This window comes from Aethalodelphis obliquidens, unplaced genomic scaffold, assembly GCF_003676395.1.
Source record: "Aethalodelphis obliquidens isolate GAN/ISIS:26980383/991018 unplaced genomic scaffold, ASM367639v1 scaffold34, whole genome shotgun sequence".
In the NCBI taxonomy this organism is placed as follows: domain Eukaryota; kingdom Metazoa; phylum Chordata; class Mammalia; order Artiodactyla; family Delphinidae; genus Aethalodelphis; species Aethalodelphis obliquidens.
In genome coordinates, this window is record NW_020837978.1 from 8,492,339 (window position 1) to 8,509,995 (window position 17,657).

The following is a 17,657-nucleotide window of genomic DNA, read 5'->3' on the forward strand; positions in this document are numbered from 1 at the left end:
CTTTTAGCCACCTCTGCAAGCCTGCACCATGGAAGAAGTGTTTCTCCACACCCTTGCCTTCCCCCAGCCACAGCCTTGTGTTGCTCATTACTTGGGGCAGGGGAAATTTCTCTCTTGTCCTGTCCAGTTTTAGTCTCAGGCAAGCTCTGTGTAGTGGGGTATCTGGGTGGGGCTGTCCACGGTCCTGCCTTTCTGAACCGTGGTAGCCACGCTCTCCCTAGTATCTGTGATTGGTCTTGGGCAGGAGTCTTCTATCCTTCCCTCAGCAGTAACTGACTCTGCTTAGAATAGGATCCTGGGTCCTGGATGGTTTTCTGCCCCTGCCCCAGGGGTAAAGGATTTTTCCTTCTACTCTTTCCCAAGCTGGAGCTGCAGTGGGTCTTTGCTTGTCCCCTGAGGGTGACAGGATTTGCTGCCTTCCAGCAATGGCTAAGGCTTGTTTTGAATAGGAAAAAGGTATCCAAGAAGCATGCCAGGTTGTCTGTTTCCCTTAGCAGCCACTGATCACCTCCTATAGGCCGACATACACCACTGGGGTGGCTCTCTCCCGTCTCCGTCTTTCTAGGGAGTGCTCGGTAGAGACCTGTGGAAAAGAGCTTGCAGGTGACTGTGCACTTTCCTTGTGTCACTTACTCCAAGCTGACCGATTAATCGCACACTTGGACTTTAACTGTCGGTTAAAATTTTAGCAGATTTCTTTTTACCCACTTGTATGGTACCCACTTCCTGTTCCTGTGCTTTGCCACAGGAAACATAGTGAGTATGTCACCTGTCTCCTTGGAGGGTCTTGTCCCTCTTTGAAATTCAGGTTACTTTGTTATCTTGTAGTGTCACCTGACTGATGGGCTAAAGAAGAGCTATGATTTTGTAGTTTATCTTTTTCTCATTGTTAGGATGAGAGTGACATTCTTTATAGCTTTCTATATCCTAAATTTAATTCAAATTTATATCTAATAACAGAATTGTTTTAGTAATCATAGATTTAAAATTTGACAGATCATGAACTTAGGAAGATTGCTGACACAACAAACTTGAGATTTACTGCTTTTTAAAACATGGCCCATAATATGCATGTATAGGTAATCTTCACATTTTTCTACTTGACATATTCTTTTTTTCTTTTTTTATTTTTTTTGCGGTACGCGGGCCTCTCACTGTTGTGGCCTCTCCCGTTACGGAACACGCAGGCTCAGCTGCCCTGGCTCATGGGCCCAGCCGCTCCGCGGCATGTGGGATCTTCCCAGACCGGGGCACGAACCTGTGTCCCCTGCATCGGCAGGCAGACTCTCAACCACTGCACCACCAGGGAAGCCCTACTTGACATATTCTTGCCTTTAGCTTCTTTACTCTTTGCTTCTCACCAACATTTGAATAGTATTGCTGATGCATGAAACATATTTTCCCATGTTTCCAAACCTGACAGCATTGTCGTCTATTCAGCTGTCCATAGCAGAAATCTGGGAGGCCAGACATCACATCTTCCTCACCTCCATCATCCAGGCCATCAGCAAATCCTAAATATTTCAAATTATTTTCAATCCTGAGGCCAGTGCCTAAGTCCAGGCCTGAGTTTCTCTCGGGACTCTTGAAATATTCTGATAGTCTCTCATCTCTTTCTCGTCCCCCTTTCCCATACTTGCCAGGATAATTAATTTTTTAAAAGGTGAATGTGATTGTATCACTTCCTTATTTAAAGTCTTCCATTGGCTCCTCATGACCTTCAGTCTTCAGAATAAAGTCCACATCTTCAGGGTCTGTAAGCGCCCTCCCTTCCCCACAAAAGCTGCTCCAGCACACCTCTATAATCTGCAGCCAGTTCTCTCCATATTTCTCGGCTTTAGCCAAACTGGAGGTTTTGCAATTGCATATTCTCAGTTGTACATAATTCCATGATTAGATCATTTTGTCTTAGTGCAGTTTTTCATTCTTGGCTGTGCATAAGAATCAAAACTTTAAAAAATTCTGAAGCCCAATTAAGTCAGAATTTCTGAGGGTGGTATTTCTTTTAGGCTCTCCCAAGTAACTCCAACATCTAGCCAAGGCTGAGAACCGTTAGCTTCGAGTGCCCCACTCCCCATTCCTCACCCTCATTCCATCTCCAGTGTGTTTATCATTTGGTTCAGTCCTGTTTATTTTAAAAATTCAGGTGGCGGGCTTCCTTGGTGGCACAGTGGTTGAGAGTCCGCCTGCCGATGCAGGGGACACGGGTTCGTGCCCCGGTCCGGGAAGATCCCACATGCCGCGGAGCAGCTGGGCCCGTGAGCCATGGCTACTGAGCCTGCGCATCCGGAGCCTGTGCTCCGCAACAGGAGAGGCCACAACAGTGAGAGGCCCACGTACCGCAAAAAAAAAAAAAAAAAAAAAAAAAAAATTCAGGTGGCAACGAATTCTCTTGGGATCTTTCTTGACATTTCTCCCTCTTGTTCTGTGTAACTATGGGTGTATGTACCCCATAGCGACAGCTGCATACTGTGCCCTGAAGAACCTGTGGTGTTAGAATATATGCCATTGACGTACCATTAGTTAAACACCCAAAGTATCAGGTCTTGATAATATATGAAAGTACTGTGACTGTAATTTTCAGTGAGGTGTGGGGTAACAACCCAGCCCCCTGGAGCAGATGTCAAAATCATCTATACCGGGAGTCAGCAAGCTTTTTCTATAAAGGACCAGTATTTAACATACTCAGCATATATATAGTAACTGCAGTAAATATATTCAGCTTTGTGGGCCACGTGGCCTCTGTCATAACTACTCAGTTCTGCCATCGTAGCATGAAAGTAGCCATCGACAATATGAATGAGTATGACTGTGTTCCAGGAAAACTTTATAGACACTGAAATTTGAATTCTGTGTACTTTCTACGTGTCATGAAATATTGTTCTTCTGGGTTTTCTTCAACCATTTCAAAATGTAAAAACCATTGTCAGCTCGCAGACTGTACAGAAACAGTTGGTGGTCAGATAGGACTCATGGTCCATACTTTGCCAATCCCTGATCTAGGGGATTTTTTCAAATTATAAATGCATCATCTCCCTGAGAGTTTAATAAGCTGCCTGTGTGGGACACATCCCCAAACTGAGAAGTCACTGGTGTCGGAAACTAAGGGGAGCGATTGCCTCACCTTAGATTTGCTGGAATGAAAAAACAAACTTGAGATAACCAAATTTGAACACAGATTATTTAAACATATAATGAGGACCATTTCTATAAAGAAGATAGAAATTATGAACAGCCCCCAAATTTAGTCTTACTGGTTTATTTTCACCTTGAGGCTTAGAGTATGCTGAATACATGTAAATGTTCAGTATCTATTTGCTAATGATTTTGTTAGAAGGGTTAGATATGCTATAGAGGATTAAAAATTATGTTTAGTGTTTGTCTGTTGAGATAGGTTTTGTTGTTTTTATGACTTTTGGATTTTTTTAGTAAGTACCTCTTATGTAACCTTAGCCTAGAGTGGTGATTTCTGTCTTTACTTCATGTCATGATTATCTGGTAGAGTTGATGAAAATATAATTGTCTAGGTCCCCCCTCAAGTGATAGTTTTAGTTGCTCTGTGGGTAATTCTTGTGAGCAGTCTGGGTTGAGAAGCATTGGCTTCATTGAGCATGTTCTCCTTTGATGAATTCTAGAATGAAAAACTATCTTTTAAAGACAGTGTATCTGCAGTAAAGTAAAAAAACAAAACAAAACAAAAAACCAGGCTGGTTGCTAAAAAATAATCAGTAAAGAATAAAATAATATAACCCATCTCCTCTCTTATCTTTAAAAGATAGCCATTGTTAGAATCTGTTTATGTGTTTCTCTGTACCTATAATTTTTGAACAAAAAGGATCATACAATATGTACCATTCTTTGATTTGTTTTTACTTAGTTAATATATTCTAGAATCTAGAGAAATTTATTTCTCATAAATAATTTTGTCCAAAGATTAAAATCAAAAGCACAGAAGAGGGCTTACCTGGTGGCGCAGTGGTTGAGAGTCCGCCTGCCGATGCAGGGGACACAGGTTCGTGCCCTGGTCCGGGAAGATTCCCACATGCCACGAAGAGGCTGGGCCCGTGAGCCATGGCCGCTGAGCCTGCACGTCCAGAGCCTGTGCTCCGCAACGGGAGAGGCCACAGCAGTGAGAGGCCCGCGTACCGCAAAAAAACAAAACAAACAAACAAAAGCACAGAAGATAATTTTTAGTGACTTGGCAACCAGGGCTGAGAGAGATACAGATTGGGATCAGGGCTATTTCTAGAATTGTTTGGAGACTGGAACAAATCACTACTCCTCTGCCTCTTATCCCACTAAAAGTAAACAAACACACTGCAACAATTCAGTTTAAGATGAAGATTATGGACAGCCTTGAATAGGGAAAAATAATGAAAGGGCTTTAATGAAGACGGAATATCTCCTTTCAGTGAATTACGGTAATTGAATGGACGGCATGCTTCAAGGTTTCTGTTTTGTAAGTGTATTTTTAATTTCTCATTTTGTATTTTGTTTAGCACCAGCAAACTCTCCCTCTGGCTTCATCCTTTTATTGTTGCTTAGTTGCAAGAAGCTTGGATTAGGTGGGATATGGGTGGAAAGAGAAAACTGGGCCTCTGGGTGTTCACGTTAGCCGTACAAGCCTGCACAAGTTAAGAAAAGGTTGTCATACTCCTCTCCCGTTCTTAGCAACTGTTCTTTCTCTAGGGCCCTGGGGCATCTGTCTTCACTCTACTCTTAGGCTCCTGCGGTTCTCCAGGTGTGCTGCGTTTGCCACTAGTGAGTCGGACCTTAGACAGACTTGTTTATCTGGAGTAGAACCAGGTCTTCAGAGGCCCTGTTCACTGACATGGTTGTATTGATCTATCAGGTAATTTAAAATAGTAGTAACGGGCTTCCCTGGTGACGCAGTGGTTGAGAGTCCGCCTGCCGATGCAGGGGACGCGGGTTCGTGCCCCGGTCCGGGAAGATCCCACGTGCCGCGGAGCGGCTGGGCCCGTGAGCCATGGCCGCTGAGCCTGCGCGTCCGGAGCCTGTGCTCCGCAACGGGAGAGGCCACAACAATGAGAGGCCTGCGTACCGCAAAAAAAAAAAAAAAAAAAAAAGTAGTAACAACATGAAACCTAAATTAATTGTAGATATTCTCAGCAGCATTCGGTTTTTTTTCCATGATAAATAGTGTGATTAAGAAAAACAAAGAAACATAAAAATAAATTTGAGTTTGGGCAGATTGTGCTCAGTCTGCTTGAGGGATAATCCTGGATTGGACATTAGAGGACCATTTGAGATTCTGTTTCAGTTGTATAATTCTTTGATAGCTTGGGGATTTATAAGACATTAGACTTAATTTTCCTAATTATTAGGTATACTGACTATAGCTATATAGTCAGTAGGCAAACAACATTACTTATAATGTCAGATAATCCCTGTTCATAGTGTTACATATAGTCAAGAAAATTTTCACTCTACCTGTATTATGAGGACAACAAATAAAAGTGCTTTTGGGGGTAGCCCTGGTGAGAAGCAGGACTGGGGATCAAGGCAAATGGCTGCTCTTATTAAGAGTAGGTGCCTGTTCCAGCGCCTGTCTCATCTCAGAACCGCCTTGATGAGCATCCCTCCCCCCCTGTTATTGCTGTATCATAGTCTCGCTTTGTTAGGGTCACTCTGGAAAATAATATCTTTTAAAATATAAATATTCTTCAGGGCAAGTTAAGCATTTTTGTCTTTATTTTTTATAAATTGAAGCTATTTGTTTGGGAGTGACAGTGTGAAAGCATTACTTCTCTGAAAGCTGGAAGAGAAAGACCTCTAAAAGGCAAGCTTTGTCTGTTTTTCCTTAATCACCAGCATCTCTCTCTTATGCCATAGAGAAGCATGCATGGTACTTTAACACAGAAAAATATATCAGATGTCTCTTCCTTGAAATGATTTCAAATTATAAGTCCATTCTAAGTGTCAATTCTTAAGAATTTAGCAGGCTGAAACTGATTTTTTAAAAAATCTGTTTTCTATATATCCTCTCTTCTTAAAAATTAAACTTTTAATTTTGAGATAATTGTAGATTCACATGCAGTTGTAAGAAATAGTATAGAGAAAACCCACGTGCCCTTTACCCCATTTACCCAATGGGAACATCTTGGAAAACTGCTGTATAATATCAAAACCAGGATATTGACATTGATAGAACCCACCAACCTTTTTCAGATTCCACAAGTGTTGCTTGTATACCTGTACTCATTTGTGTGTGTGTGTGTTTAGTTCTGTACAGTTTTATCACTTGTATATGTATCCACCACCACAGTCAAAATACAGAGCAGTTCCATTGCCACAAAGATCCCTTGTGTTTGTAGCCATTTTAAAATAAGAAGTCCCCCATTTCCCTCTCCCCCAAGTCCTTGGCAACCACCATTCAGCCAGAAAGAGAGAGAATGAAAGGCATGCTCATCAATTGTCTGTAAACCAGGCTTCAATGAACAGTAACCGAGACTACATTGAAGAAAGAGTGATAGAGCTTGAGGAGTTCCTGCTAAGGACTAGCATACGACCTGAGAGACAAAGCATTAAAAAAATTCTGACTGATTCTTTAGTATGTAAAGGTGAGAGCCAAGAGGGAAATGGCCTGAAATTCTTAAAATCATAAAAGATAAAAATCACTGACTTATTTCTGAATTCTGAAGGTAAAGATCAGTTCATTTATTTATTGAACAGATAGTTTTTGTACTTATTGTACTTATTATTTGAATTAAGTGGTAGTTTTTAAAAATGTCTGGGCACTTAGTATAGAAGATAGGAAATTATATATCTAACAGCAGTTAATTAACTTATATAATTTATTGCAAGAGATTTGCAGACATGAGGGTTTATTAGAGAAATTAATAGATTATAGCTATATGATGGGCACATTTAGAGGAAATTAGAGGCTTTGACCTTCTGAAGTCATGGAGGGAATGACTTCTCCATCAAGCATTAGTGATGATGATAACTGTTAAAATTTATTTAGTACTACTATGTATCAAGTCCTGTACGAGGCATGTTTTTAATCTGTTATCTCATTTAACCTTTTTCCAGACCATAGGTGCTCACTATTTGTTAAACTGGATTTTCTAAGATGTTTTTCAACAGAATTATTAACATTTTGCTTTTCTTTTCAGAGATGTGGTACTGGATCTTCCTCTGGGCTCTCTTCTCCTCTCTGTTTGTCCATGGTGCTGCAGGAGTGTTGATGTTCGTGATGCTACAGAGGCATCGGCAGGGGAGAGTAATCTCTGTCATTGCAGTCAGCATCGGATTTCTGGCTTCCGTGACTGGAGCAATGATTACTAGTAAGTTGATTTAATTTTAAGCACATAATTTTATATGCACTTACAGTTTTGGTAACTTTATTCTTATTGTAAATGCAACAGTGTATCTTTCATGTAGAATATTTTTCAGCACTAACCACACTTCATCTAGAAGGTAAAGATCAGTTCGCTTAATTACTGAACAGATAGTTTTGGTACTTCTGCTGTATGAATACTCATTATGGAAGGTTTTGGGGAAATGGAAAAGCTTGTAGAAATTGTCAAGAGGTAAAGCAGTTCGTGGGAAAATTTATCTTATAGTGGATGTAGTTTCTGCTTTAAAGGAGCTCATTATGTGGTAAGGGAGAGAGGTAGGCACACAAATATGCCAGTGATAATTGTCATTTTAAAAAAGTGAAGATAGGGCTTCCCTGGTGGCGCAGCAGTTGAGAGTCTGCCTGCCGATGCAGGGGACACAGGTTCGTGCCCCAGAGCGGCTGGCCCTGTGAGCCATGGCCGCTGGGCCTGCGCGTCCGGAGCCTGTGCTCCGCAACGGGAGAGGCCACAACAATGAGAGGCCCGCGTACTGCAAAAAAAAAAACCAAAAAACAAAAAAAAAGTGAAGATATAGCTCTTAGGTCCTTGATGTCATCTGCCTGTGACTACAAAATAAAAGTGCACTTCCTTCTTTTTTTAAAAGGATATTCTAAATATATTACAGATAATTTGCCTTCTTTAAAACCAGGCAATTAAAATTGGAATAAATTCTAATTTTGACATACTTAAAATATTTTTTAAGCTTTAGTTACTGTTATTTCACATAGTCTTAATTTTTAATCATTTTAATAAATTTCAGGACAGATTGGTTTATTTATATTTTAAGAACAGTTGGAAGTTTAGAAGTAGCAATTACATGTTTTTTTTCCTTTCAAATTCTTGGGTTTTAAAGTTTTTAATTTTTTTATTAATGTATAGTTGATTTACAGTGTTTCAGGTATACAGCAAAGTGATTCAGATATACATATATATGTATTCTTTTTCAAATTCTTTTCCATTATAGGTTATTACAAGATATTGAATATAGCTCCCTGTACCATACAGTAGGTCTTTGTTGTTTAACTATTTTATATATAGTAGTGTGTATCTGTTAATACCAAATTCCAAGTTTATCCCTTCCCCCCCTTTCCCCTTTGGTAAGCATAACTTTACTTTCTACATCTGTGAGTGCGTTTCTGTTTTGTAAATAAGTCTATTTGTATCATTTTTTTTAGATTCCACATATAAGTGATATCATATGATATTTGTCTTTTTCTGTCTGACTTACTTCACTTAGTATGATCATCACTAGGTTCATCCATGTTGCTGCAAATGGCATTATTTCATTCTTTTTTATTCTGAGTAATATTCCATTGTGTATATATACCACATCTTTATCCATTCATCTGTCCATGGACACTTAGGTTGCTTCCATGTATTGTCTCTTGTAAATAGTGCTATAATGAATATTGGGGTATATGTATCATTTTAAATTAGAGTTTCCTCCGGATATATGCTCAGGAATGGAATTGCTGAGTCATATGGTAACTCTATTTTTAGTGTTTTAAAGAACCTCCATACTGTTCTCCATAATGGCTGTACCAATGTACATTCCCACCAACAGTGTAGGAGAGTTTCCTTTCCTCCACACCCTCTCCAGCATTTATTATTTGTAGACTTTTTGATGATGGCCGTTCTGACTGGTGTGAGGTGATACCTCATTATATTTTTGATTTGTATTTCTCTAATAATTAGCAATGTTGAGCATCTTTTCATATGCCTAATTGGCCATCTGTATGTCTTCTTTGAAAAAATACCTATTTAGGTCTTCTGCCCATTTTCTGATTGGGTTGTTTGTTTGTTTGTTTGATGTTGAGCTGTATGAGCTGTTTGTATATTTTGGAAATCAATCCTTGTCGGTCGCAGCGTTTGAAGATATTTTCTCCCATTCCATAGGTTGTTGGTTCATTTTGTTTATGGTTTCCTTTGCTCTGCAAAAGCTTTTAAGTTTAATCAGTTCCCATTTGTTTGCTTTTGCTTTTGCTTCCATTACTTTAGGAGATGGATCCAAAAAACTCTTGCTGCGATTTATGTCGAAGAGTGTTCTGCCTATGTTTTCCTGTAGGAGTTTTATAGTATCCAGTCTTACCTTTAGGTCTTTAATCCATTTTGAGTTTATTTTTGTATATGGTGCTAGAGAAGGTTCTAATTTCATTCTTTTACATGTAGCAGTCCAGTTTTCCCAGCAGCACTTTTTGAATTTCTCCATTTTATATTCTTGCTTCCTCTGTCGTATGCAGATTGACCATAATAGTGCACTTCCTTCTTAAATACAAATTATTATGACATAAGTCTCCCCTGGCCTACTAGAAATTAGCCACTTTACGGTGTCCTCCAGCTGTCTGCAAGTTTTCTCCTGTGCTGCCTTATGTGCGTGTCCTACAGCCCTCAGGTTCACTCCCTCTGACCTTCTCCTCTTAGCGCTGTACTTAGGCCCCAACTCCAGCCTGGGGTTCTGCTGTGCTAGATGAGCTAGAACTTAGATGCATCCTGTTGAGCCTGGAGGGCCCTCAGCCGCTTCCTTCGTGTGGTTCTGCCGGACACTGGTGCTTCTCTTTGCTGTGTGGTCTCGTCACTGCAGGTGAACAGCAGAGCTTCTGTTGCTGTTCACTCTGGCCGGCTTCTGGGAGGCTAGGGTAGCTGGCTGTCGCTGCTGGATCTGCTTCAAGACTCGCCACCGAGGGCTTCTTCCTTTCTAAGTTCCTTCTTAGCCCCAGAGATGAGAGGAAGTCCTTTTCTTCCATGGCTCCAAGGCCTCCCTCCTTCTGTGTCCCACAGTCACCTTTTCCCAGAGTGATCAGCATGCCTTGCCTTGAGGGGAGAGCCCTGTTCCCATGTCTCTGGGTTTGTCCTGTGAGACAGTCATAAAATAGTTGTGGGAAATAGGGAGTAGTCTATTTCCTCATCCTGTCTTCATTTACTATTCAGCTTTTGTGTGTTATCTTGCGTTAGGCTTTCTTTGTGCTGCATCCAACCTGTAAATTTCTCATGTGGTACTTCATTCATTTTGCCATAGGTGGAGTTTAAAACAAGAAATCAGATTTCACTGAAGCACCAAATGTGCAGAGTGGAGTAGCAGGAAAGTCAACTGGAAAGAGCCAGATCCTCAAGGGTCTTGGACGGCCAGCCAGAGTCTGGACTTTATTCTGTGGGTCATGGAAAACAACTAGATATTTTAGAATGGGGTTGGAAAGGGGCAAAGCAATTCAATAGGAAAATCTATTTTATGGCTGAATGTAGAATATATGTGAAGAAAGAACCAAGAAGAAACTCTGAAAGGGCAGGGACCTTGTCTGTCTTCATCACTGCTGAATCTCCAACAATAAAACAGTACCTGGAATAGAACAGATACTCAGAAAATACTGGTTGGATAGATGGATGTAGTAAGGGAGGCAGCACAGAGGAAAGGAAGGAAGAAAGTGGGGGGAGGGAAGAAGGGAGGAAAAAGGGGAAAGAAGAGGAGTTGAGGCATTAACTGTGATCTGAATTGAGGCTAGATCTGAACTAGACTAGTGGCGGTGGGTTGGAAAAGGAGTTGGTGTCAGGACTGTGGCAAAGGGAAAAATCCAAATTAGTTGTTATTCACTGTGGTGGCATACAAAGAGACATGAAAGGGACTGCTGACATTCTTGACGTGGGCCACTGCTACAACTGTGGAACCGTAAACAGAGGAGGAAGGAAGAAGGAGCAGCTTGTTCCCAAGTCAAAAGTAGTATGTGTGTTGTATGTGTGTTTATTGCTGTAAATTATTGTGAAATTTTAAAGAGAACATGATTCTACTTCCCTAATGATGTGTATCTACATATTATCTGCTTTCAGTTCAGTCAGGAATAAAATAAGCTAATGATTTTGGAAACCACAGTGTTATATTTAAACATCCTTACAAATATGTCTGACACAATTTCAAGTAAAAATTTGTATGCAGGTTAACAATAAAACATATAAATTTCTTCTGGCTACCTTTTTGACCTGCAAACACCTGAATTAAGAAAACTAGCCACTGTGAATATTTAACTGCATTTATTTTCTTAATGTATTTTGTGAGTGCCACAGCACGACCACAGCTGTATATTCAGTTCAGCACATGATGGCTGACTGAATATAGATACATATCTATTATATTTTACTACCTCTTAGATTTTTTTTTTTTTTTTTTTTGCGGTACGCGGGCCTCTCACCGTTGCGGCCTCTCCCGTTGCGGGGCACAGGCTCCGGACGCGCAGGCCCAGCGGCCATGGCCCACGGGCCCAGCGGCTCCGCGGCACGTGGGATCCTCCCGGACCGGGGCACGAACCCACGCCCCCCGCATTGGCAGGCGGACTCCCAACCACTGCGCCACCAGGGAAGCCCCCTCTTAGATTTTTATTTCCAGAATAGAGTGATTTTTCATTTCAGTTAGTACTGATAGTTAATACCAGAATTGGGAGGAAATGGGTTTCTCTATAATGCCATTGCTTGGCATTGTATTGCTGTCTAATTTTAGCGAGTCTGAGGGTTAAAGTGACACCTCTTTGTTGGTTTAATTTGCATTTCTCTGATTACTAATGAATTTGAACATCTCTTTCTATTCTTATCATATTTTTAGATTTCTTCTACAAATTGCTTCTTTAAATTCTGTGCTTTTCTTTTGGGGTTCTTGTTTTTTTATTAAACGATAGATGTTTCTTAGATGTATTGGTGTTTTATTGGTTTTGAACTTTGCAAATAACTTCTCTGTCTTTCATCAGTACCTTCATCCATGATGTTGTTTATTGAGTAGAAATCTTTATTCTATATAATCAGCTTAAAGAGTCTTTTTGCCTAATTTAGAATTTTATTTAAGAAGTTCTCCTCCACACCAAGGTCAAAAGATACTCTGATATATTTTCTTTTGTTAATTTTATAGTTTTACCTTTGTATTAAAGTCTTTAATTTATCTAGAGCAGGACTGAGCAAACGTTTTCTTAAAAGGCCAGACAGTAACTATTTTAAACGTTGCAGGCCAGAGGGTCTGTGTCACTACTATTCTGCTCTGCCATTAGGGCATAAAAGCAGCCATAGACATTGGTAAATGAATAGGCATGGCTTTTTCCAATAAAACTTTATTTACAAAAACAGATGTCTGACATTCAGGTCATAATTTGCCTTCTGGTCTAGAGTCTATCTTTGTGTTTGGAATTAGATAGGATTCCATGTGTATTTTTTTTTTCCTCCCATGTAGTAAGTCAATTTTTACCATGTCACTAAAAAAATCTATCCATTGATTCATCCTTTTTTGTGTACTGTGTTCTCAAGGTACATGGACCTGCCTTCAAATTCTGTTCTGGTTTGTTAGTCTTTTTATCTGTTCTTGCAGCAAGGCCTCATTTTTTTGTCTCTATTATTTTGTAGTATTTCTTAATATCTGGTAGGGCTGGTCCCTCTCATTTCTTTTCTTTCTCAAAGTTAACATAACTATTCATGGACCTTTATTCTTTCATATAAATTTTAGAATATGTCTACTGAGTTCCTCAAAAAGTGTAACTGTTATTTTTATGAGGATTTAATTGATTGTAGAGGTTAATTTGGGAAGAATTGACATATTAAATTAAGTCCCACCCAGGAACATGTAATATATCTCCATTTGTTCAGATCATTTTCTACATCTTTTGTTAGAGTTTAAAAGTGTTTTTTTTCAATAGGAGGATTGTATATTTTGATTAAGTTAATTCCTAAACTCTTATTATGTTACGGTTGTTGTGCATGGTATCTTTTTTAATTACATTGTTTAGTTTTATTATATATATATATATTATTTATAGAGAAATGCATTTAAGTTTTTTAAGTTGAGTTTATGAGAGATTAATAACAAAGCAAAAAACTGGTTTTCTGGAAAGATAATAAGGTGCATAGATTGCTGCCGTAACTCTAAAATAGTTAAGGCAGAAAAGTAAAATATGGAACAACATAGAAGAGAGAACTACAGACTCAATAGTAAAGGTAGAATAAAGGATTATAAAAATGACAGTTTTGTAAACAGTTATATATTCCTAAATATAAGTTGCTAAAATTGGCATAAGAAGAAAGAGAAAATATGAATAATACAATAAGTATGTTTAAACAATTGAAATGTTGAAGACGACTCCTCCCAAAAGAAGTCCAGGCTCAAATGAGGTATACAGATGAGTTCTACCAAATTTTCAGGGAACAGTTCCTATTTTTTCCAAATTATTGCAGGAAATGGAAAGATTAAAAACTGTGCACAGCATATTTGCTGGATCAAAGTAATCTTGTTGCTAAACAAGTTGAAGACTACAGAAGGATGGAAAAGTATAGGTTCATTTACTTTAAGAATGTTATCCTAGGAGTGCAAAGATAGTTCAGTATCAGAAATGACTGCGGCTGTATGCCAATAAAACATTATTTATGGACACTAAAGTTTGAATTTCATATAATTTTTATGTATCATGAAATATTATTATTCTTTTGATTTTTTTTAAACCATTTAAAAATGTAAAAACCATTCTTAGCTCACATGCTGTACAAAAACAGGTGGTGAGTCAGACTGGACCTGTGGATCATAGTTTGCTGACCCCTGATCTGATCACACAAACAGAGAATCAACACCATTGGAACCAAATCTGCCTTAACCTTTATATTTGCGTTCTCTCAGGAATGTGGAGGGCAGATCAAATCACTTTTCAGTGGTCCACCTCTCTGCAGACACTTTATGTTGCTGTATATGGACATCTGTCACTGGTGACTCTTCTCCTAGTCACCCTTGTCCTTACAGGTTTACATCTGTTATTTACCTTCAGCTCAGCTCAGCAGAATTGCTTTCTCCACTTCATCTTTGCTATGCCAGTCTTCTCTAGCTCCTTAATACTTTGGGAATCTTTACATATTTCTAATTGATACCTTCTGCTGTTGTTCACAGTGGCAGCTCCAAACATGTTTCATTTATTTCAGGCACCCTATACACTTCTGCCTTCTTCATTCTTGCACACACTTCACCAAGAAAATAACGATCACAATATTTGTACTCCTTCAACTGGCTGTTGTTCAGCAAAATACATCTTAACAGGAGTGAAAACTAAAGCACAAATTGGGGGAAGATATTTGTTAGCTTATATAAATGTAAAAAGATTAATATCCAAACTATATTTTAAAAAACCCTATGAATCAAATAAGAAAATGACAATCCACTAGAAAAATGGACAAAAGATTTGACAAACATTTCATAGAAGTAGAAACCCTAATGGCCAAATGTGAAGAATATGTGAGGAAAAGCTCAATGACATTAAAAATCAGGGAAACCCAAATTAATTGCAGAGATAACATCTCTCACCTGCCAGATTGACAAAAAATTTTTTTAAAGATATCAACTGCTTCTGAGGATATGGAGTAACTGGGATATAAATTGGTACAATTACTTAGGAAAACAAGTTGGCATTACCTAGTAAAGTTGAAAATGCCCATAACATAGGACTGAGCCATTCTGCTTTTACCCACGTTGTAGAGAAACTCATGATTGCGTATGTGTGCCAGAGGTCATGTTACAAGGATGTTCACAGAAGCAGGGTTTGTCATTGTTAAGGACTAGAAACAATGTCATCCCCAGTAGAATGGATAAATAAGTTGTGGTATATTCATACATGGAATTCTGTACAACATTGGAAATGTATGAATTACTGCTGTATACAACAAGATGGATAATTTTCTGAATATAACCTTGAGCCAAAAATTCCAAAATACTTAGAGTATCAATTTATATAAAATTCATTTATTTAAAAAACTAAATAACAGATATCTTAGGATATAGGCAGGCAGTAAAGCTGAAGAAAAGCAAAGGAATGATAAAAACCAAATTTGGGAGGGAATGGGATGTGACTGTGGAGACTGCACTGGAACCTCAAATGAAATAGTAATGTTCTTTTCTTCAGTTGGATGGTGGTACTTGGGAATTTGTTGTGTGTTTTTTTTAACAGTCTACACGTATTTTATAAATACTCCTTCATATCTGCTCAATATTTAATAGCAGTGTTTCCAAAATCATTTAATAGGCACACAAAATTGTTTTCTTTCAGATCTTTTTGATTAAGAGTTCCACTGGAACAGTCTTTTCTGACTAGTGCTTCTGGGTTGTGAAATGATATAGTGCAATGGGAGCTAGTGTAAATCTGCTTCTTTTGAAGGGAAGTTGTAACTTACAAATTGGTTCCTGATTATCTGCTGGGCGGAAAACAGTAGCTCGTTTTATTTTCTGTATAACACTATAAATATCTCTCTTGATTTTGGAAACTCTGGAGTTTTACAGTGGTTTTTCTCCCCTTACATTATAGGGTTGAAGATCTTATCCTCTGTTTCTTGAAAGAGTGTAAAGAAAAGTGGGTTATTGGTGGTTTTGTAAGTTATTCCTCAAACAGCAAGCCTTCCAAAGTGAAATTCATTTTATTTATTTGCTTTTAACGTCTAGTTTTTTAACCCATCTGAATTTACTCTGGGGAGTGGTGTGAAGTAGGGACCTAAATTTATTTCTTCCAAGTGGCTATCAGTTGTTCCACACCATTTATTGAATGATGAATCACTGATTGGAAATTCCTTTATCATTTACTACTGCAACAACTACTAACCAAAATTTGGAGTACATACTGGGACCAGACACTATTTTAAGCACTTTCCAAGTATTATCTTCAAACCCACCCATTTTACAGTTGAAGAAATAAGGCACAGGGAGGTTAAGCGATTACTCAGTGTAACACAGCTACTAATTAGTGGAGCTTGGATTTTAACCCACAAGTCTAGCTCCAAAATCCATGCTCTTAACTTTATATAAGCATGAGATGTTTGAATTAACAAATTGGCACTTCCCAGGCAGCCTGAGCTAGTAATTGCTATGTTTTTCACCTTTTGGATCATTTTTGAAAATTTAATGCTGGAGAAATGGAGGCCAAATTGTAGTTTTTAAAATTGAAGATAGTCATGGAAATCTAGGGTGAACCCAAAGTAAAGACAGTATTTTTCAGGTTTATTTTAACATAATTTCTGATAACAAAGAAGGCTAAGATCTTTTTTATTTTCAGAATGTTATCCAATTCTAAAATTTGAGGATATGATTAATTATACTAGTGAAGTTTATTAATTGATTAAGTAAATGTTGGTGCTACTAGGAGTTTTATTTAGTATTGAGATGATTATCAGTTACTTTATTATTTTATGAATTCCTTATTCTCTTTTTCACTAGGTGTAAATGTGAAATGATAGAATGATTTGGAAATTTATAGCCAGACTAACCTGGATTGAAATTCCAGCTCTGTACTTACTATATTTCCTTGGGCTAGTAAATGAAACTCTCTGAACCTCTGTTTTTTTCATCTTTAAATTAAGTAATAATACTCAGGAGTGGTATCATATTTAAGATGATAAAGTTCCTGTCAAGATACACAGTATGCTGTAAATATACTATATATTTTAATTCCTTCTTTAAAATATGTATATGAAAGCCCTTGGCTTAAATTAATAATTTGCTTTTCCTATTTATATCTTCTATGGAGGAATATAATATTTTGAATTTAAGTGAACTCTGGAGTTAATTCTTAGCTAATTTTTATGAGTAGAATTTCTATCTCAAATAATTATAATTCAGTGTCTTCAAATAATTTATTTCTGTTCTTTTTGTTTGATCATTCTAGGATACATAGACAGTTTTTTCTAGAGAAGAGTTGTAAGGCCATCTCAACCTGTGAGATGGCATAACCATAGTTTAAATGTTTCCTTTTATGATTTCTGAATGTACTTTTAAAATCAGCCTCATAGATACCACATCATTATACATACTATAGCAATCAGATGAAGTGTTGAACCGAGCCTCGGGGCTCTGAAGCTCCTGAGATTCTCTCATTCTCAGAAATGCACGTTATCTAAAAATTTCTCCTAGAACAGATGGATGTCAGGTTCATACTCCACTTTTATTAGATGTCAAGATACTCGTCTCCAAATACCTCTACAGTTGTATGCTTTATTAAAACACTGAAACCATTTTATATGGTAGATTGTGAAGCACATTAGTCACAATTCTGATATTTTATGGGACATTTAAGAATTCATTCATTTTACTGAAATAAATTAAAATTCCTTTAATATTAACTTTTTTCTTGAATAATTCAGAAATTATATTAAATTGTATGGTTTTCTGTATTATTATTTATAATTACCAATATATTGTGTCATATGTTTATGAAAGTGCCGATGAGGTCTGGCCGATTTAACACCCAGCTGAGAGATTACAATAATGAATTACTCGTTTTTTATGAACATATTTTATGTCAGGTAAGCAGC

General features: G+C 38.0%; 1 protein-coding gene across 1 annotated transcript in view; it reads left to right on the forward strand.

Annotated features, from left to right (window-relative positions):
• TMEM170B (transmembrane protein 170B) overlaps positions 1-17,657 on the forward strand; it is a 43,433-nt gene that overhangs the window by 17,675 nt on the left and 8,101 nt on the right. The window contains exon 2 of the mRNA XM_027128367.1: positions 7,137-7,307. Within this exon, the coding sequence (XP_026984168.1) occupies positions 7,137-7,307 (171 nt within the window). The remainder of the gene's footprint in view (positions 1-7,136; positions 7,308-17,657) is intronic.